The sequence below is a fragment of the Nannospalax galili genome, unplaced genomic scaffold, assembly GCF_000622305.1.
Source record: "Nannospalax galili isolate Female #2095 unplaced genomic scaffold, S.galili_v1.0 scaffold188, whole genome shotgun sequence".
Taxonomy (NCBI): Eukaryota; Metazoa; Chordata; class Mammalia; order Rodentia; family Spalacidae; genus Nannospalax; species Nannospalax galili.
In genome coordinates this window covers 4,806,185-4,819,753 of record NW_008360325.1, presented here as the reverse complement: position 1 = coordinate 4,819,753, position 13,569 = coordinate 4,806,185, and the positions used below count along the sequence as shown (strand labels likewise).

At 55.9% G+C, this 13,569-nt stretch overlaps 2 protein-coding genes across 3 annotated transcripts in view; one reads left to right on the top strand and one right to left on the bottom strand.

The window, feature by feature from the left end:
- Ccnk (cyclin K) overlaps positions 1–1,558 on the top strand; it is a 33,203-nt gene extending 31,645 nt beyond the window's left edge. Inside the window, exon 11 of the mRNA XM_029559872.1 lies at positions 1–1,558. This exon is cut by the window's left edge and continues 397 nt beyond it. Within this exon, the coding sequence (XP_029415732.1) occupies positions 1–256 (256 nt within the window). The 3' untranslated portion in view covers positions 257–1,558.
- A 764-nt stretch (positions 1,559–2,322) lies between these two features.
- The window catches only part of Ccdc85c (coiled-coil domain containing 85C), a 72,863-nt gene continuing 61,616 nt past the window's right edge, over positions 2,323–13,569 (bottom strand). The window contains exons 4-7 of one of the 2 annotated variants that reach the window (XM_008825638.2): positions 8,883–8,990; positions 5,701–5,796; positions 4,974–5,072; positions 2,323–4,277 (exon numbers count right to left, since the gene is read on the bottom strand). In XM_008825638.2, the coding sequence (XP_008823860.1) occupies positions 4,188–4,277; positions 4,974–5,072; positions 5,701–5,796; positions 8,883–8,990 (393 nt within the window). In that variant the 3' untranslated portion in view covers positions 2,323–4,187. The remainder of the gene's footprint in view (positions 4,278–4,973; positions 5,073–5,700; positions 5,797–8,882; positions 8,991–13,569) is intronic. The other variant, XM_017796236.2, reaches the window with a different exon arrangement.

The following is a 13,569-nucleotide window of genomic DNA, read 5'->3' as shown; positions in this document are numbered from 1 at the left end:
ACCCACCATTCCTCCCCCAACTCCAGGCTATCCTCCACCTCCCCCGACCTACAACCCCAATTTCCCACCCCCACCTCCACGTCTGCCCCCCACCCATGCAGTCCCTCCTCATCCTCCTCCAGGCTTGGGCCTACCACCAGCTAGCTACCCACCTCCAGCGGTCCCCCCTGGAGGGCAGCCACCCGTGCCCCCACCCATTCCTCCACCTGGCATGCCACCTGTTGGGGGGCTTGGGCGGGCAGCCTGGATGAGATAACGCGATGCTTTTCCCTTGTTTTTTTACCAAGAGTTGTCTAATCAACTTAAAGTAAATTGAGTGGGTGAGCAGCAGGGTACATAATGCTAGACAGTTGCAGTGTGGGAGGGAGGGACCAGGCCCTTGGGATGAGATGGAGGTGGTCCTCCCACCTGGAGGATGGGGACAGACCTTTAAGTGTGGCCTAGGCAGTGTCTGCTGCTGTCTGACCATATCTGGTTTCAGCTTATGTCAGTCCTGCATTGGGTTACTTTATACTGGTGAGAATGTTAACCAGCCATATTGGCTCAATAAATAGCTTCAGTAGGGAGTGACTTTCCTTCTAGAAATCAGTGCCTATTTTTCCTGGAAACTCAATTTTCAGTTGTCCCGTCCTCCCATCTGCAGTTGTGCTGTGGTTTCATTTGGTGGCTTCTGTCCATGGTCTCTCTAGTAGGTCAGGTGGGCCCCACTTAGTTTGTAGCTCTGCGCTCTCCGTTTGGCTATCTGGAAAGGGGGGGGGGGGGGGGGGCTTTCTTCCCTCCATGGAGAAAGAAATGTACTTGGAAAGTAATGTGTGTTTACATCCTTTGCAAAGTCCTGTACATAGAGATATATTTTTTAAGCATGAATGTAACAACATACTGTGAATTCCATCTTGGTTACAAATGAGGGCCCTTCATCAGTTACCCAAATAAATCAGTTCTGAAACTAGCCCCTTTGTCTGTTTGCAGCTGAGTTGAGGGCGTGGAGTCCACTGCAGACGCAGGTCTTGTCCTGCTGGCCTAAGGAGCCCAGGTAGAGGGACCCTGTTGCCAGGCCCTACCCTGGTCCCAGGGCCTCTGCTTCTGTCAGTCACCTTGTCTCATGTCCTGTGCCTTATTTGGAGGAGCCAGTGGAGTTCCAAGATACACAGGCTCCTAGATTGGAGCAGGCTTGGAAATCCTTTGTATCCCCAGCCTGGGAGTGGCCTCTACCAGTCCCCACCTGCCCAGGCACCCCTCAGCAGAGACAAGCACTGAGCACTGGGCCAGGAGGCTCGCAAAGAGGCCTTTATTTATCTAGCGCAAAGTATACACTGTCACATCGTGTTTGTCCCTCCTTTTACTAAAATAGTTCAAATCAATGTTTTTACCACGCTATCAAAAAGGTCTGGTTTTTTCTCCAGAAATCAAAGTGGTTCAGTAGAAGGTAGAAATGGGCTGGAGTCCACAGGCTCCAGCTCTGCACACAGCCGGGGCAGGAGGGGATGACTGCTGATCTCACCATCACCTATAGAAAATAGCACAGCCGCTGATCCAGGGCGGGAACCAGACGTTCTAGCCCCTTCCAAAAAGCAGCACAAATACTTTCCCCAACAGTATGAAAATATGCATCTCTGCCACTGCAGCCATGCAGTTTCTTTAAAAAAAAAAAAAGAATCAGTAGTATGTATTTCACTTCCTCTCAAGTTTCAAGAAAGAAAACTGAAAGGTCACTTTTTTCTCTTTAAACACTAGTGTGTAGCTTCTGAATAAAAACTGTGCTGCTCTAACAAAAATGTGCTCAGCAGATCTGACTCCTGGGATAGGCAAGGCCACCGGGGTGGGGCTGGGTGACCCGTCACAGTGGGAACTGGAGCCAGTGCCAATGTCCTGTGGGCTTGAGATGGAGAACAGGCATGGGAAAGGTCATGTCACTCAGACCTTTCCGAGCTAAGGCTCCAGAAGGCAGGGTCACCTGGTCATCCTGAGCTATGGCCTCCAGGCCTCCCCACTGAAGGAGCCCGCTCAGCTCCACAGCTACTGACTGCCCCTGAGCTGAGTTTCACTGCTGGCTCTTCCCAGCTGTTGTGTTGGAGGTGTAACGCAGGGGCACAGGTCCTGTCCTAGAGAGCCATCCCCATGCTGTGAGACTCGGCACAGCTTGTGCTGTCCCTGTGGCAGGCAGGATTCTCCAAGAAACACTCTTTGGATCCCTGGATGCCTGCCTCTGCAGAGTTAAGAACTGGGACCCCTCCAGAGAGGAAAGGTGGCTTCCTTCCAGTTCTTTCCTGGCCAGTCTTCAGACTCCAGGAGCCCTTACCTATTGCTTATTTCAGTGGTGGCCAAGCCATCCTGATCCAGATGTGACTGTCAGGGACTCACAGACTTGACTCCCACCCAGTGTAGACACACACGTCAGTGCTATGCTAGGATTCCTTGGCCTCTGAGATCCAGGAAGGGCCTGTACCCTGCCAGCCTAGCAGCCCACTTGGCAAAAATTAACCAGTACCAGGACCAGCAGGAGAGGTGATAGTTGTTTATCCCCTGGCCAGACAGCAGCTCCTTTGAAAAGGAGGTTCCTGGTGACACCCTCAGCAAGACCATCAGGCCTGTCCCCTGCAGTACCCGCGCAGCACTCCCTGGGCACACTGAGGGCCATCAGCCTTTCCCCTGAGAGTGTGGGACCCGAGGGTGTGGGCAGCAAAGGCAGTAGGAACAGCTCAGGGTCACAGGGCCTTGTCTGGGAACAGGAGCGAAGATGCCATCTGCTTTCCTGACCTGGCCTTTGCTCACGGGGGCCTGAAGGAGACCTGCCAGAGGCAAAGCCAAGCATGTTGGGCTCCTCGGGTGCTTGTCGCATGGGGCGGGGCTCTAAGTACCACTGGAAGAGGACGGCGATGGAGTGGGGAAGTAAACAAACAGCTTGAGCGATGTCAGCAGCTGATCCTGTGGCCCGATCCTGCAACGGGTCTTGGGATGTCATTTGTACATGTCGGAAAATCACCCACTTCCTCTGGGCCTCATTTTCCTTGGTCCGAGTTAATTCCCTGTTAGGCTTCACAGTGGATTCAGGATCAGTTACACTCAAGCGGTCATTTGATCCCTGTGGCCCTAGTCAGGAGGGCCTGGTGCTGCCATTTTGCATCTGAGGATACAGGCTCAGAGAGGGGGTGACCTGTGATCGGACAGCAAGGCAGCCAGACAAACAGGCTAGCCCACCTAAACGCCTCTCCAGCAGGTCACCACATTGGCTCATCAACTGTAAGGACAGAGTCCCACTAGAGTAGGGTGGCTTCTACAGTGAGCAGGGCAAAAAGGAACCACAGATAACTCATCTTCCCATCACAGACCCAGAAAAGTCAAGTAACTTGCTGAAGGTCACACAGCAAATTAAAGCCAGAACCAGGTCTGGCTCCTGCAGCTCTGGCATAGTAACCCAGATGTAGCCAGCCCTGGCAGAGGCTACACTGACCAGTGCCCCAGAGACAGTACCTGTCCAGAGAGCATGCTCAGCTCAACCCATACTCTCCAGGACTTCCTATGTTGCTGTAAACCACAGAAAGGGAAACCCGGCAGGAGAGACCTGGAGAGAGAGGGCTAAACCTGGCACAGGCAGGGAGCTGTACAAAGGGGAGCAGCAACCAACATCGGAGTGGCTGGGCACCAACCCTCAAATAGCTGGGTAACCCTGAGCTCCCAGGGCTGAGCATCAAGGACTTGGGAACCCAGAGCATCCTCCAGCCAGCCATGGACACACGCAACCCAGGGCTCCATGACCCAGGAAGAGCGCCACCTGTGACATCATTCAGGCTCTGGTGGCTGCTTCATCCATTGTGGTGGGCAGCTAGGGTGGAAGGCTCAGTGAGATGAACCTCCACTGAGAATAAGACACAGAGCCTGCAACAGTTCCTGGGCCTGGAATATCCCAGAAGTAGCCTTCAACCTCTTGCTAGTGGAGCATGGGGCCCAAAGAGGGAGCAAGGCCACCTGGCTGCAGCAAGCAGGCAGTGGCTTCTTCCCAGTTTGCTGGTGTTGGGGGGCGGGAGGTGGAGCCCTGGTCATCAGTGTCTCACACCAGGGCAGCCAGGGTGAGGCATGTCCTATGTACAATTCACCACGGAGAAAAACGGTAGCTAGCCCCGAGGTCCTGCCATGTCTGGGGCCTGGAACTCCAGGAAGGGCCAGTCCACGTCCATGGAGGAATGGCCCTACAAAGGCCCCTTGAACTGGTTACCCGACAGGTGCTGCCGAATGGAGGGCTTGGTGCTGGCGGCATCTCCCAGTTTCCTCCAGACCACCTGTGGGTAGGCATGAGATGTGAGTGTAAGGTTCACCCCAAGCCCACCCACTGGTCTCACACATCCACTGCCTTACCACCCTGCAAAATCACCTATAGCCTCATAGGGCTGGGAGGGGAAACTGAGGTCACAGGAAGCCAGGATGTTAACATTCAGGCTTTGCCAACCCTCAGGCATGCCTGCCCCCAAAGCTGTTTGGTGTGGGCTCATCCTCAAAGATGCAGGCCCAGAAGGCAAGGAGATGCAGTTCAGGACATCCCGCCCAGCCTAGGCCCCAGGTTCAGACCCTATGAAACCAGTTCCCTGCTGGCTCCTGGGAGATCCAAAGGAGATGACAAGTGGTGGTTGCTCTTACAAGCAGTCCCAGCCTCCCAACTAGGAAGAGAATCCCCACCTGCACAGCCAGCTCCGAGAATTACATACAAGGCCAAAAGCCACCAGGGGGCGCCCATGAACAGAGATGCCCAGGACCCTAGGATTGGAATGAAGACCAGAGCCCAGGCTGTATTCCAGAGCTCCCAGGGAAGGGTCAGATCTGATGAGAGGTCGGGGGAAGGTACAGTGAGTGATGATGGGTCAGGGCTCCCAGAGCCTGTCATCCTCCCGCAGCCATCTAGGCCACCTGGCTATTACTGATCAAGTGAGAAGCAGGTGGCCACACTCCAGTGCCGAGCCCCAGCCCTGGGAAGTGCTCACGTTGCACATCTCTCGGACGATGGCCTTCTCTTTCTCGCTCAGGTCCTCCGCACAGCTGTTCTGGAGCTGGCGGTCGAGGTTCTCATGTACCTCCAGGACCTAAAGGAAACAAGGGTCAGTCAGGCAAAGGCCAACACCAAGCCCCTGAGCCACTGGGAAGAGGGACATGAAGGAGACAGGAAGGTCAGGCAGGAACTTACTCCATGAGTCACACAAGGATGTAACAGCCTGAACCAGTTCCCATGGGACGTGGCAGTCACTGCCAACACCCATGTAAGGCTGGGTATCCATGCACAGAGGAGGAGGATGACCATGGTACACGTAAAGGGAAGGAGGAGAACCTTAGCACAGGACTGTGCGCAGGTACTCAAGCACACCCTGGGACACCAGAGCCTCCTGGGACCTACCTGCGTGCAACTGGAGGCTCGAGGTTAGCCCTAAAGACAAAGGCTTCAGTTGCGGCCTACTCCCGCCCCCTATCTCTGGCTTTAGGGGAGTGCCTGTGCCCCACTCAAGGTCTGTTTCCCCAGCTGCAACACAAACATTTGATACACAACCACATCTAGCCCTGAGTCCCTATAGGGCTCTGGGAAGCTATGCCCCCCAGCCACAGAGATGCAATCTCCTACCCCCAATGCTCAGGTGCCCTCAGCTTAGAGAGCACCTGTGGGAACAAAGGCCCCAGGATCTCACATTGCACCCAGCAGGGGCAAATGGCACTTTTTACCTTCATGGCATGTACAACCGCCTCGGGCTTCTGTCCTGCAGAGCTGTAGACAGTGGAAGGGGGTGAGGGCAGCTCAGGTACATGGCAGGCAGGGCCCTGCGGGAAGAATGGCACATCTGAGCCTCCTGGCTGGTTCCCAGATGCCTGTCACTGGAGTGACCAGCAGCTTAGATTGTGTGGGGCCAGTGCCCAGGCAGGAAAATACAGGGGCTGGGGGAGGGGGGGTGTCATGGGTGAGGCACGGGCACCCTGGGAGCCCTCTTTGCTTGGCTAGTTCCCATGCCTCTGCAGATTACATGGTGACTTGCACTAAGAAGTGCCCCAGGATCAAGTCAGCAAGGGAATACTTTGCAGCCTGGACGGGTGAGTAGCTCCTGGCATCTGGGGGTGAGCCTGACAAGGAGACTGAGCCACTTCCTCCACAAGACATGGGCCCTGAGGACTCCAGCACCTGGAGAAGCTGAGCAAACAGGGAAGGCTGCCATCCTGAATCCTGCCCAGCCAAGACCATGCCACAGGACCACCATACTAGCCCAAGAGGGGCTAATCAGTTGCCCCCAGGCCGAGTCTTCCATTGACCTGGCAGTCCACCCCTCTGATCTCTGTCCACCTAGCCTGAATGCACCCCAGGGCTTTGCAGGCTGGACTGCTCCTGTTTCCACCAACGAGTACCAGCAGGCATGGGGGTCTTGCCCTACTCCAGTCCCCACAGGGAAAGCCAGGTTTGGGTGAGATGCCTTTAACTGGAACTTAAGTAGGGGCTTAGGCTGCTCTAAGCCTCAAACAGAAAGAGTCCTAGGTTCCAGGAAGCACACACAGCCCTGGAGGAGACCCAATGGCTGTGTGTCAAACTCTAGCCCAGGCCGCCTGGTCTGTAAAGTAAGAAAACCAAACACGGACAGGGAGTGGGGTGGGGCATATCACCGTGGGGCTGCAGCAGGAGGTCGGCTGGACTACAGCTGAAGTCACACTCTGCGCACTGGCCAGCAGGGGGTGCCAGCCACAGCCACATGAATAAAGAGAAGCTGGGTCTGGCCCAAGCACCTCACCCTGGGGCACGGGCTGAGCCTGAAACTCAGGTCTCTGTGACACCAGAGCTAATGCCAAAAGGGTGGAGCTCAACTTCCCCCAAGGACCTGTCCAAGCCTTAATCCATGGTCAAGAGGCTGGGATTACAAACCACCTCCTCCCTAGGCATGGCTGGCAGCAGCTGGGCAAGGAAAGGAAGGGTGCACCCACCCACCCACTTTTACCTGGAGCCCCTCGTGACCCTGCAGCCCTCACTGAGCTCTGTGCCCCACAAGGGGTCTGGTCCAAGCACAGAGGAGTACGGGTACTGACAGTGCCTACAGTGACCATCTGACCATCAAGGTGACAAACAGGCTGTCTAGGACCCAGCCAGGCCCAAATCCCTGAGCCTTTGCTACCACCACCCCTACCTCCACCCTCCGCAGCAGCCTTGGTAACTTCTGTGGCTGGTATCCCCAGAGGCCTGCCTGTCTCCCCCAGCTCCTCCTACCCTCTGCCCTTTGGCTGACCACCCTGGACCCCTGACCTCATGGAACAGAGACCCCCACCACAACTATAATCTGACTCTTGATCACGAGGCTCGTTCAGGTACCAGTATGCCCTGGCCATGTGGCCATGCCCTCTCCGGCCCCATGGGTACCATGGAGCTCTCTTCCTTCTCTCCAAAGCAGGGTGCCAACCCATCTTGTAGAGAGGCCTCTTCCATGAAGCCTTTCAGAACCTTCTTTCCTTCTTCCAGCAGCCTTGTCAGCACCTGGAGCATGCTCTCTGCAGGCTGTGCGGAGTGGGCCTGCATCTAGCAGGCTGACCCATCACCAGCACCAACACTGCATCTCACCGGTTCAGGTGACTTGGAGGGCGTCAGTTCACAGCACTCAGTAAGTGTTGGCTGCTCTTAGTCCCCCAAACCAACCACCAGAAAGGAGGGAAGCAGACCCAGAGAGAGGCCAAGGGAAGGCAAGCCTGAGGAGCCAGCCCCCGAGCAGCATCACTTAGCCCTCAGAGCCCTTCATCATGAAGCAATTAGAGCCTCATTCAGCCACGGGGCTCCTGGATAAATATTTGGATTATGTGCAGTCAGCGGGTTTGGCTGCCTGCACAACATCAACAGCTGCATTCTTGGAGAAGGTGGCCAGGCCTCAGAAAAGAAACAGTAGGAGGTGGTTGCCAGTGGTAGCGTGAGCCCTCTTCTGCTAGCACTGTGGCCCACCAAGGCCACAGAGAGGCCAACATTAGCCTTGATGGTCATCATGGACAGGGAGGATGCTGGGAGGACGGGACCCACAGAAAGAGGACCCACACGCTACCCAGGAAGTCCCCTCAGATGACCAGACTAAGGGAGATCAGCACCTCTGTATGCAGTATGTGACCAGCCATGGGGACTCCTCTCCGGCCGCTGCTTTAAGCCCCCAGCAAGGTGGGGGCCCGCACTGTCCTGTGGGCAGGTAAGAATGCCAACTGGCCTGAAGCCACACGGTAAGGAGGGAGGTGGGCCAGGACTCTCACAATCCTCTGTGTAGTGACACAGGGATGATAGGCACACCTACCCAAAGAATGCAGCCCAGGAGTGAGCAGCCAATTCCTGAGAGCTGGCTCTAAACAGTCACTCAGTTCTCATCCAGGGCAGAGTCCAGGTGAGCATGTTTCAGGTGACCCTGGAAGCCTGTGGTGTCATCTCAGTACAAAGCCTACTAACATGAGCTGTTCCACCTCCCTCAGTCACAGAGCCTGGATATGGACCCCAATCCTAAACCTCCCGGTGGACTTCCCCCACCCCCACTATGCCAGAGGAGTGACAGATTCATGAGTAGCACAGAACGGGTGCTTGGCCTGGGCAGCCCCCTTCCATGGTTTTCAGACACTTCCCTGAAAGTCTAGCAGTATCACCCACCCAAGACTTCATTTCTCAACTCCCCACTGGGTCCTTGTGAGGCTCTAAAAGTCTAGGAGCCCAGGGTCTCTTCCCAGGAGGGCAGAGGATAAGGAAGGACACTCCAGGCTGGGATTCCCAAGCCCTGGCTTGACCACAGACCACCCGCATGTCTGAGCTGTCACCAGCCTGTCTCAGCCCCGTCTGTCTCCTCTGGAGCTCAGAACAAAGACCCTGGGAGCACTGGACCAGGAACCCTCGAGTTCTCTGTGGAGACACTTACATTCTGTAGGACTTCCTGGTAGGAGGGTGGCAGGGACGCAAGCTGGGACTCTGAGTGGTACGGGGAGAAGCCTTTCCGCAGCGTCCGGAACTCTCCAGAGCCCACCTGCTGCACAAGCAAGGAAGACAGGGTCAGATCCAGGGGCATATGAGGGGCCAGAGGCCTTCATGCCAAGACCTCACCCTGGGCCAGGTACTAGTCCTAGACATGGCGTCCTCCTCCCAACAGTGGGCCTGCTCAAGGGTGCCTCCCTGAGGCTCCACCCTGCCAAAAGTGTTGAAGGGCTGGACACGCATAGGAATGTATAGCTGACTAGCTCGTTCCTCTGCTCCAGCATCCCACAACGAAGTCCCCACATGCCAACATCTGTCACCAGGGTCTAGTGGACACCCTCTCCACCCCTGGACCATGACCTCTGGTAAAGCCTCTGTGGCCTCTGGGAGCCTCATCACAGTGCACAGACTGCCTCTGCCATCAGGCAGGGGAGCTCCCCCGAAGCAGGCCTGGTGTTGCCCTTCTGAATCGACAAGACCAGAGAGAGCGGGTGCCTGGGAGGAAAGTATGCATCAAAGAAGGGCAGGCACACACAATGTGCTGACCTGAGGTGGCTCCCCTAAGAGCAAAGAAAATCCCAGAAGTCAGGCTGGTGACCCGGGATCCAGAACCACAGTCCCCCAGGGCCAGTAAAATTTCATGAAATTTCATGAGGCTTGGTCCAGGCTGACCATCTTCCCTATCCAGCCGGACAGAAGAGAGCCTTCCTTTCTGTGCCACTAAGACTTCAAAGGATCAGCGAGCGGCATGGGGCTAATAAAATACACAGGAATGTCCATAAATCAACAGGCTGCTGACTTCCCCAAACAGATCAGGAAGGGAGGAAGCCAGGCTGGACTGGCAGGGAGGAGGCGGCTGGACAGCAGCCCTTTGTGGGAGTCCCTCCTCCCACTCATCAGCCCCCCCCCAACCCTGCCTAGGAGAGACCCACACATACCACTGCTGGCCTCCTGCAAGGTGTGAGGCCTAGTCCTCTGTTTCTCAGTGGTGGGGAGCCCTCTCTCAAACCTCCCACCACCCTACTGCCAGAGCTCCTGGCCTCAGCAGCCTGCAGATGGCAAACAAGGGAAGCTCAGGTAACAGAGGTGCCCAGAAAGACCACCAGAGTTAAGATGGAATAGCCACTCCCCACCAGTACCCTCCCCCACACACACATTAAGGCACTTGTCACAGGGTCCAGCCCAAAAGCAAGCCTGTCAGCAGGGCAAGGGGTGCACAGGGGTCTGTTCAAAGACTCGGGGGCAGGCACATTGGGCTGAGGCTGTTTCTTCAGCCTTGGAGAGGCTCTGGGTGTGACCCAAGGTCATGGAGATACCCAGAAGCCTCCTGGGGTAACTGCACATCCCAGGCATGGCATCGTCTGCAAAGGAATCTCTTCAGGGGCCTTGGGAACAGCCTTAGTCATCAAGTGGGGCTGGGCTGCCCTGACCACAGCCCTGTGTAGGCTACTCCGAGGTGTTCAAGGCCACAGAATGTCCAGCCTCCCTGATTCAGCCAAGGGTTGGATCAAGTGGAGCCTGCTATGACAAGATGCCAAGAAAAGCAGCTGCCCCTGACTGTGCCCAGCAGTCCTTAACCCCACCATGAGTGGTCCCACTACCACCATGTCTCCCTGAAGGGGGTACCCCAGCTCCATACAAAAAAAAACAAACCAAGCCATAGCCAGCTCTCTATGACGATTACCAGTCTCTAGCTGAGAGTGAATACCTTCTGAATTCCAACGTGCTCTGAAGGTTCCCATCTGAACACACCTTGAGACCCTCGTGGGACCCTTACTACCAATGCTGTTCTGTGGGAACATCCTGCTGCCTTGCTGGGCCTCGTACTGAAAGTAAAGATGCCAGGGGCAGGATACCAGCCCAGCCCAGAATACATAATGTCCATCTGGGGCCACAGAACCAGGAGGGGCAACCCAGATTGTAAACTGGGCTCTCTCCCATCAGCCCAGGGACCAGGATGGCAGGGCCTGTCTGTCCTGTCCTCATCCACACGTGGGATTATATTTCAGCTGGGCTTCCTTTTCCCATGGCTTTGCTGGCTCTCAATCTAACAGGCTACTGAGCATGGAGCGCTATTACTGAAAACACTGCCCAGTGCTGCAGCCCCGGCCTCCCCAACTTTCCCAGGAATCTCCTTGGGAGGAAGTGTGTGCCAGGTGGGGGGCTGGGGGTTTCAATGAGCAGTATGCAACTCCCCACCCCTACCTTGGGTGAGCATCTATAAATATTTGCATGTGCACAGAACTTTATTAGCAAGCCACAAAGCCAGGCAGGAAAACACACACAATCTCTCATTAAGGGGCAATGTGACTAATGACGCATCGAATGAGTAACCACTGCTGCACTTAAATCCAAATTAAAAACACTGCTGGTTGCTGCCTTGATCCCTGGGCTGAATGAAATTCCAGTTTTCAATTCAGAGGGGAAGCAGGGGCTGCAGCCCCCCTTGGGGTCAGGGCATTTGCCATCGTAAAGCAGAATGCCTCCAGGGAGCCCCCCACCACCACCCTGATATCCCTGGGGGGAAGATGGAACTCCCTCAGGCTGCTCTTGGGCTGGAGCAGGGATACTGAGTTACGCAGCTGTGGTCCCCCGCACCCTGCTGAAATCAGCAGGACCCTTCCACCCCAGGGGAGCAGGCCATGCCAGCCATTCTCCCTTCTAAGGCTTCTGAGGAGCAGCATGAGAATTCCGAATCAGGAATGATGAGACAGACCCAGGAGGCTGCAGGGCCCCTTTTCACTGAGACCTCAGAATCAAGGCGACCTCTGCCTTGGGCCATCATCTAACGCCACCCCATCAGTGCTGTGTGATCCTCTGCTACTCCTGGGCCCTGTCTGGGCCTTGATGCTGCCAAGAGGCTCCTCAGGAGGATTTCTGCTTGCAGAGACCCAGGGGTCTCACTGGAGTCACATCTGGGATAGACCCTGGCGAGCACTGTCAGAGGACGGTATTGAACAGAAAGGGGGCGCAGGTTGTGGAGTCAAGGAGGCTGACAACACTCCTGGCTAGTTCACCTAAGATTCCTTGCTGGGGAAGACGGGGCGGCCAGAGGCTGTGGCAGGGACCCCTTCCTAGGCTCTGCTGGAGGGAGCACCTCTCACATCTCTCCACTTCAAAAGACTTTCATCCCCTGCAGTATGCCACCTCTAGCAGCTGCCCCGTGCTCACAAGGCACTTGCAGAGAGCTTACTGTGTGCCAGGTGTAGCACCTTGCCTCCTGGTTGAGTCAGAGCTAGAGGTAGAAGGCAGGCACTGAGGAGGGTGTCCTTGTGTCCTAACCCAGCAGCCTGCCTGCAGTGGCCACTCTCACCAGAAGGCCCAGAGCCCCAGGCTGATTTAGCAAATAGCCAGGGAGGGACCCCTCAGCAAAGCCACGGACACTGGACTTGCCTCTCAGCCCCAAGTGCAACTGGTCTGGAGCTTTCGGGAGAGCTCAGGGTATCTGAGGGCTCCTCCTTCCCTGTGAGTCTCTAGGACACCCAAGACATACATGGGGACCTCAGCCCCCATGGCACTAAACAGTGAGGCATGGCCAGAGCCCAGGGTGGTATCTTGGCCTCAAGGGCTCCTCTCAAGGAGCCAAGTTTGCTGCAGCAAAGAAGCCTGCTTCTGCAGGAGAGGTGAGAACTAAGGCAGAAAATGCCAGAAGGAGCCATTGCTACAGGCCCTGTCACTGCCCTGCCATGGGCTCCTGCAAGAGCAGGCCATGAGCCCTCCCACCTCCCTAGGGCGCCAAGCTGAGGGTGAGGTCTACAGAGGGCTCAGGTAACACTTCTCTCTATTCTCACCTAGGGGCAGCCTCCTGGGTCTGCTGGCCTCCTCCCTCCAGCTCATCTTTGGTCATAAAGAGGATGGCTGTGGGAGGTCCCGGGGTTGGTCACTGAAGCATAATTAACGGTCTGGGAGCTGAATAACACACTTGGGGCCTCGGCAGCCTGAAAGTGTCACTCCACCCAGGAAACACTGGGAAACAAACAGCTCACCATCTCACTGGCCAAGCTGACCCTACCTGGAAGCAAGAGGGAGGACTGCAGAGGGAGGACTGCAGGCAACAGGTCTCTGGGAAGCTGTTTTCCTCTGAGGGGCAGCCAAGGCCACAGATGACCTGGGTGAAATGGGCCTGATCCAGACCAAAGCCCACATGAATTCTGTCACCTGTTTCAGGTAGAACCCCCAGAAGGGGCACTCACAGAAGGGTGAAGGAGACAAAAAAAGCAGCAGGTTCCATACAAGACTGGCCTCTGTCTGAACCTACGGGTGCTGAGCCACGCACTGTACCAGCTAGTCCTACTTAGCACAAGTGGAGTGGGGTGGGAGGGTTTGGGGGCTGGACCCACATGTCAGTCCATCATGGCTGTGAGCTGATATAGAAACCTGGACACTTTGTAACGATCTTCCTGGTGTGGCCAGGCAGTCCCAGGCCTGGGGTCTGGCACATAGTCATGTTGCTATAAATCAGTGTTTCTCAATGAGGGTGACGCTGCCCCTGGGCAGCATCTGGCAATGTCTAAGACATCTTTGGCTGTCACAATTGGAGTGGTGAGTACAAGCCAGGGAGGCAGCCAAATGTGACACTGTACAGAACAGACCCTCTAACAAACAGTTACCTGGCCCCATGTGTGCACAGAGCT